We start from the raw sequence: 7,975 nt of genomic DNA on the forward strand, positions 1-7,975 counted from the left end.
CTTTTTCTTCTCTCTTTCTCACTCCTCTTTTTTCCTTTTCTTTTCTTCTTCTCTCTCTTAAATTTTTTCCTTTGTCTCTCTCTAATTTTATATTTTCTCTCTCTATAATTCTCTTTCTCTATATTTATATTATCTCTTCTTCTTCTTCTCCTTCTTTTCTTCTCTCTCCTCTTTCTCTCTCTCTCTCTCTCTCTCTCTCTTTAATTTTATCTTTCCTCTTACTGTAATTCCCTCAGTTTCCCCTCTCTCTCCTCTTCTTTATTTTCTTCTTTGTATATTTCTCTCACTTTTTTCCATTTTTGTTCTCTATCTCTCTCTCCTCATTTTTCTTTTTCTCTCTATTTCTTTTTCAAGTTTTTCTCTTGCTCTCTTTTCTCTCTATTTTTCTCTTTTCTCTCTTCACCTTTCTCTCCCCCTATTTCCTTTCTCTCTCAAATTATATATTTTCTTTATGTCTCTCTCTCTCTAAGTAAAAAATTGTTAAAAAAGATTTAATGAAAAAACACTATTCTCTCTCCTCTTTCTCCCCCCTCTCTTTCTTCTTCTTCTCTTCTCTCTTCTCTCTCCCTCTCATCTTTTAGAATTTATTATTCCTCTCTTCTTTTTCTTCTCTCTCTCTCTCTCTCTTTATCTCTCTCTCCTCCCTCTTCTTCTTCTATCTCCCTCTCAAAGTGTGAAAAACTATGTCTAAAAAACTTCAAATTAAAAAAAAAATCTTTTAAAAATATTAAAAAGTTTAATCTAATTGAGAGAGAGAGAGAGCCTAGGCCCTACAAATGAGAGAGAGGGAGGAGGGGGGAGGAATTTAATTAAAAAAGGGAGGGGGAAGAGAAAGGGAGAGATTAAAGGTGAGAGAGGGGAGGGTATTTTAATTTTAAAAAGAGAGAGAGAGAGAGAGAGAGAGAGAGAGACTAGGCCCTACACATGGGGGAATGAGACTTTTAATTTAAAAAAGGAGGGGGAAGAGAAAATGAGAGATTACACCTGGTGAGAGAGAGGGGAGAGGGTTTTAATTAAAAAAGGGAGGTTTAGAAAAAGGAGTAAGTCTTGGAAACCCTCTAGAAGTTCGAGACTTTCCCAACCTATAACCAAAAAAATCTTGCAACGTTGAAGAGGTTTTGGGCCTTATTCTTTTAAGTTTTGAATGTTTTTTTTTGGAAAGTTTTCCAATTCCTTAGACATTAACCTTAGTTTTTCATGAACATTGACTTTAAGGAGGATTGATTTGGGACCTTGAAGGAGGGTTGGTGAAGGGCTCCTTGTCTCGTGACATGATGGAGGGTGGATGATGGTCAGCCACGATGGAAAGGGCCTATTAAGGCGAGGGCAAATGTAAAAAATTGACGTTTGTTATATTCTGGTCTTGCTTGGAGGTTTGATTTTGATTCGCCCTCCCATTCTGACCGCGTCTTGGCCCTACCTGTCGAGACGCCATGGCAGCATCGTGGCTCCCTTCCTCGCCCCAGATATTATTATCTTGGAGAACACAGAAGAAGAAGAAGCAGCAGCAGCAGCACAGAGAGAGAGAGAGAGAGAGAGAGAGGGACAAATAGATAAAGAGAAGAGGAGGCAGTCCCAACGCAGATTTTGGATCTTGCCCTTTTCTTGAGTTTTTAAAGCAGGTTCTATATTGTTTTGTTCGGCTCGAGACGGACAGGAGAGAGAGAGAGAGAGAGAGAGAGAGAGAGAGAGAGAGAGAGGCAGGCAGGCAGGCTTGCTGTTCCTTTATGTATCTTCCTTTTTGAGAGTTCCCTTTGCTCCTTTTCCAGCTCAGGCCTTTTGATTGCCCATTTGGAACGTTTTATAAGCTCGTCTCGGCCAGTCTTGCTTTGTTTGAATAGCCATTGCTGGAGCATAACACCCTGCAAGATCTAGTCTCTGGGAAGAATCAGTACGTTACAGATTGTGCACACTCTCATAGTGCATCCATCCATTTGCACTGGCTCAGCAGAAACAGGACAATCTGATCTAAGCGGTGCAGATCAGCGTCCTCGACTTCGTTGCCCATACATCTCACCTAGACAAGATGGTGGCTTCTGGCGAGAATGGTAGCCTCAAGTTCCTTATCTATGGGCGAACTGGCTGGATCGGCGGGCTACTGGGCAAGCTGTGTGAGAAGCAGGGCATCCCCTATGAGTATGGCAAGGGTAGGCTGGAGAACAGAACCTCTCTGGAGGGGGATATAGCCACAGTGAAGCCAACCCATGTGTTCAATGCAGCAGGTGTGACAGGAAGGCCGAATGTGGACTGGTGTGAGACGCACAAAGTCGAGACGATACGTGCCAATGTTGTGGGGACTCTTACCCTGGCTGATGTGTGTAGAGAGAATGGGCTGCTTCTCATCAACTATGCTACCGGCTGCATCTTTGAGTATGATGAGAAGTACCCTCTGGGAAGTGGGGTGGGCTTCAAAGAGGAAGACAAGCCCAATTTCATCGGATCTTTTTATTCCAAGACTAAGGCCATGGTAAGTCTGCTAAATTTAACTCTTTGTCTTTTAGTCTGATAAATGGCCTTTCTTTGTTTCATCGTCAGATCTGTATCTGTAGCTTTACTAGCTACATGCAGCTTGGATAATTGATTAAAAAGTTTGGGAACATGCAGTTTGGGTAAACGATTCAAAGGTTTGGGATAGTGCACTTTCCAAGTAAATGGTAACTCTAGATGTTTTCAAGTGGGCATCTATTGCCTATCTTGAGTTTCACATCAATACCTTCATATTGACCCATGAGACTTGTTATCACCCTGCGATAATGCCTGGTAATTGAGGACAAGTAAGGTTGGATTTTATTTCTGTATCTAGTTGTGTTATGGGTGGATGTAGTCCAAAATTTGGTGCTTGTAGATTTGTTCCAAAGACCATCTTCTTTTTCCGAAACTTGTGAGAGGGTTTTGACATCTCAAACCTCCCTTTATGATAGCTTCAATATTCTCAGACTTGTTGCATCTATCTGGAGGAGCTTATAGAATGTGAAAATGTTAAACAAACATAGGACAAGCTACAGAACTGGTCTTCTTGTTTCCTATTGGCCCATTTACTCCATGAGCACAACTGTCACCAATCGCAGCAGTACACTGAAATAGAGGCCTTATAAGGAATTGACAAGCTAATGCCGACTTGGTCTATTTTGACCTGAAATAGTGATGATCTGCCAGTGTTGTGTTGTCTGTATTGTTTCTTACGGTCGTACCCCTAACTTTACATTTAAATATGTTCTGTTGCAGGTGGAGGATCTTCTTGGGAACTATGAAAATGTTTGCACTCTCAGAGTACGCATGCCCATCTCATCAGACCTTCAGAATCCACGCAATTTTATTACTAAGATCTGTCGGTATGAGAAAGTGGTAAACATCCCCAATTCCATGACTATACTGGATGAACTGCTGCCCATATCACTGGAGATGGCCAAGAGGAACTTAACTGGCATCTGGAATTTCACAAATCCAGGTGTGGTGAGTCACAACGAGATTCTGCAGATGTACAAGGACTTTATTGATCCAAGCTTCACATGGAAAAACTTCACTTTGGAGGAGCAAGCCAAGGTTATAGTGGCACCTAGAAGCAACAATGAGCTGGATGCAAGCAAGCTCAAAAAGGAGTTTCCTCAGCTCCTTTCCATTAAGGAGTCTCTGATCAAGTTTGTTTTTGAGCCCAACAAGAAGGTTGTGTGAGAGGAGTTCAATGAAGCTCAGAGCTTATATTTTAGGTTGCAGGGAGCTGCCATTCTTTATATTCAAAAGCAATCATCCAATCCTGGTTGTTGCTGCATTGGGTTCATGCCCCCATTTGATCTGTTTGAGTTCCAAGGCATCCTTGCTTGTTATTGGACTGCAAGAATTAATATCATTTGGTACTAGTTTATAATGGTTTTTCTTATATTTCAAAAAACAAAGGTTACCCTGTACATCATGGTAGGCTCATAAGTAAGCTATTAAGTGATGCTGGTGCCTAAAGATTTAACCAGGAAAATGCAAATTTACTTGCATGTAGCAAGTGAAATATGGGTGATATGTTCTAGTCTTCTTGGATGCATGATTCTAATCTTGTACATTCTGCAAGCCTCTCTCTTCCTCTGTCATTATGCCTCTCTACAGATGCCTCCAATGATCAAATACTCCTGGTTGGCATAGGATGTTTTGATTATCAGTATGATAAACACCACCTTGGACACTTATGCTTCTCGCCAGTAGGGAGGTACACAGATAACGAGGAAGAAGTTAAGCTGGTTACATACCAAATGCTAGATGCCCATCCCTTGCCCGGAGTGGGGGCACACAATCTTTGAAACTGGGTGTGGACATGGGCAGATAACCCTGTTGTATCAATACTGCATTGGGTCATATGGGGAGGGAGTGGTTCAGGGCTAGCCTGTATTACGTGTAGGAGCTTTATTCTAGAAAGGAATCTGAGGGTAGACATGATGTGCAGTTATAGTTTTTGTCCTAGCTAAGTGTAGCAATTGTGTCAATCTCTCCTCATGGTTTAAGTTCTCTGAGATTATATTTCTTTACTTGTTTGGGGAACTGAATAGTTTTAAGTGATGACCCCTTGACAGTTTTTGTCCTAGCAAAGTGCAGAAATTATGCTAGTCTTTTGTCAGAGAAAAGTTATCTGAGATCCTTTTGTCTCTACTTGTTTGGATAACTAAATAATTTTAACAGATGACTTTCTTGTTCCCATAACCCTTGACCTTTCATTCTCATGACTAATTACCCTTGCATGATCATGAACCTTTTACTTTTATGGCCCTTATCTTTACTATTAGTTAACGAGAGGTGGGGGGCGGGTGCCACGCGGCAGCCCCCCACCTCCCCCACAAGAAAAAAAGAGAATGCGGGGGTGGGTGCCACGCGTCCAGCACCCGCCCCCGCCCGCAAAAATCGCGCCCGCCCTGGTGTGAAGCGCCGGGCTGAGTCCAGGCTCGGAGCGCCTAGTTTTCCATGATGCTCGAGAAGACAATATGATTGCAAGTACTTATGCCACATGTTAGCATGGCTTAGATATACAAGTGTTTTAACCATGATGGACAAAGAAAAGAATCATGAGGAAGATGATGAGGAATGGGACAATATCTGTAAAAGAAGCCACATGGTGGTGAACATTGTGAAGAAGTGAGACAAATAGGAAGAGAATGGAAGCAAACAAACATTTTCTTTCAGCATAGATTCCAAACTAAGGAAATTTTTACAAGCCTAAATTCACGCTATAGCCCTACCTATAATAGGCCAAAAAAGAGTTGAAATGTGTTTGATGTGAAGGAAGCAAGATCCAAAGAAAACTTTTTTTGAAGTACATTGTTTTTAACTTATAGTGGATGGTTAAAAGTTCGAAAGCCTTACACAAATCAAAGTTCTACAAGCTATAAACAAGAATTATATTCATAAGGGAAATATTGATAATAGTGGATGAATTTATCTATTTTGTTTTACATGTCTAGGGAATGGTTTATGATAGTAAACAAGTTTTATTGATTTCTTTGTATTGTAGAATGATGGTGTATTGCAGTGAAATAAACTTTGTCATTTCAATTAGATACTGTGCATAATAAATTTGAAGCAAATTGCACTTGAAATTGTTCTTGCCAAGCATATGTTTTGCATTTGTTGTTAAAACCTTAATATGTTTGTTTTGAGATGGCAACAATTGAAGATCCCTATGATGACTCTTCAAGCACAAAGTCTTTCTTTTAGGAAACTTACATTTCCAAGCATCCTAGATCGTTGCCAAAAATAAACAAGAGCCCAAAACTACCAATAATCATACCAAATATAGAGGGGGAAATAAAGAACTCAAATTTACCATGCAAACATCAACTATTCGAATATGAAAATGAAATGTAATGTGCAATTGTAGCTATAATAAGGAAAACAAATAGAAAAGTGCTAAAGGAAAATGGACATGGACAAGAAAAAATAAAACCTTTGTATGCAAGTGCATTAAATGGTTGATTATCCCCATCCCCTACTAAGAGCCCTAGAGTATAGAAAAAAGAGAAGGGGATAGTGGTGGTGACACAACATGACAATTGACTAATCAGTTAAGAGTTCAAACAAATACTGCCAAAACAACTCAAATGAAATATGTAGGACATTTAATGATTTTTAATTAAACTAATCATGTATTGCCACATACTAATTTAACTCTTAATTGTATTGAACTTTATGACCTTTGATCTTTTTAAGACTTGTGGGGTCTTTGTCTAACTTTTGGCACATTCTCAGACTTTCAAGATTCTTGAGGGGTGAAGGAGTTTGCATTAAATACTTCTTAACAAAAGAAGAGTTTAGAGCAAGACGGGGCTCCTTTTCTCAACATAAATGAAGTTCTAGATTTTCCTTTATATTGTGTGTGAAAATTTTGTCTTAAGTGTATATGTATTAGTCCAATTGGGATGACACTCTAAATAGATTTGCAACCAAATGGAATCCCAAGGCCATACACTAGCTTACAAAGTTAGGACCTATATTTCTTGTTAACCATACGAGCTATTTAAGCAGCAATGCTTATGCTTAGGAAAAGTAATAAGTCCTTATTAGGTAATCCTCATACTGTAGTGATGATGCTTAAAAAGAGATTTTTGGAAAGAGCTTGGGCGATTCCAATTATTCACAAAGTTTCTTCTCATGGGCCCAAAAGTTTAGATCATGGGTATGCAAGCAACTTCACTCTTGAAGTAGTGGCAAGAGTTTCAATATGAACCATGTCTAGACCTCCCTGACACAAACTTGATTTGAAATATTTGTACAAAATAGTTGCGGAGGTTCTCCTTTGCCATAGCACACCATAAAGTGTTGCTTACAAGAGAGTGCCATTCCTAGATGTTGTTAGACCATCTCATAGAAGTACATAGAATATCATGGATAAGAAAATGAAAAATTTGATTACATGAAGAGGTGAGTCAATAGTGGACCAAGAGAAAATCTTTTTCCTAAGCTTGTTAAGAACCTAGGGGGTTTTATAATTTTGGAGACGTGTAACTAAATGAGAGACAAATATCTAAGGAATTGAGACCCCCGCAATCCCCCCCTTTAAAGCCAATTAGGTAGAGATCAATTTTAGGAACATTAACCAAGATAGATCTATATTAGTTAATGGAATAATGAGCAAGCTCATTGCATGGCATTGGCATGTCCTTAGACAACTTTTAGCACCATGAGGACATCATCTACCCATACTTCGCCAAGAAATTGTTTCTCTCTATATTTTAATCACCCTAGGGAACCCATTTCAGCCACTTGATTGAGCATATATGAAAGAGTTTGAGTAGTAGTTGCACCTCCCTAATAGAGAATGAATTATGAAGGGAACTTGGAAGGTTGAAAAGTGGATTTCTTAGCAAAAGGACAAAAGAGGATGTAAAAATACTATTGTTGATAATCTCAACACATACAATACATTTTTTAGCTTATAGAATTTGTTCTCAAAATGAAAGGCCTCAAAACCCTAGTGGTTGAGCTACCATGTACATCTCCTCCTTGAGGTTACCATTGAAAGGTGAGAAGGATCGAAGCTTGCACGCGAGCTATGGCGGGAGAGCAAGAGCAAGAAAGAGAGAGACAAAAAATGGGAACTCCAACAGTCACAATGTGTGACCGGGCCTTCCTTTATTTACTAGTCACTAAAAAATGAATGTAAAGAATAAAGTGACGTAACGGGCACCCGCCACCTGCAGTGTGCAGTGGCGGGTACTGTCAGTGTAGTAATACACGGGGCGGCACGGCGGAGGCGCCTTTACCCCAACAACCATTCAAGAGTGCTTGTTTAACATCCATTCAATAAACTTGCCACTTCTTGTGGCAACCATTGCAAGTATTGTGAAAATAGTAGTCAATTTAGGAGTTGGAGAAAACATTTCTTGAAAATCAAGCCCTTTCTCATGTGAAAATCCCTATGTAATGATCTAGCTTTGTACTTTTCTAAGAATATATTAGTCTACTCTATCTTCCACATCCACTTGGTGCCAATAACCTTCCT

At 39.6% G+C, this 7,975-nt stretch overlaps 1 protein-coding gene across 1 annotated transcript; it reads left to right on the plus strand.

The window, feature by feature from the left end:
* Positions 1–1,390: 1,390 nt before the first annotated feature.
* NRS/ER (nucleotide-rhamnose synthase/epimerase-reductase) lies at positions 1,391–3,855 on the plus strand. Its single transcript, XM_087671687.1, has 2 exons — positions 1,391–2,467; positions 3,226–3,855. Exons 1-2 carry the CDS (start codon positions 2,027–2,029, stop codon positions 3,670–3,672), a joined length of 888 nt encoding a protein of 295 aa, XP_087527813.1. The 5' UTR covers positions 1,391–2,026; the 3' UTR covers positions 3,673–3,855.
* The last annotated feature ends 4,120 nt before the right edge of the window (positions 3,856–7,975 follow it).

The sequence above is a fragment of the Lygodium microphyllum genome, chromosome 29, assembly GCF_053477565.2.
Source record: "Lygodium microphyllum isolate KBCC chromosome 29, Lygodium_microphyllum_v1.1.10, whole genome shotgun sequence".
NCBI classification, from domain to species: domain Eukaryota; kingdom Viridiplantae; phylum Streptophyta; class Polypodiopsida; order Schizaeales; family Lygodiaceae; genus Lygodium; species Lygodium microphyllum.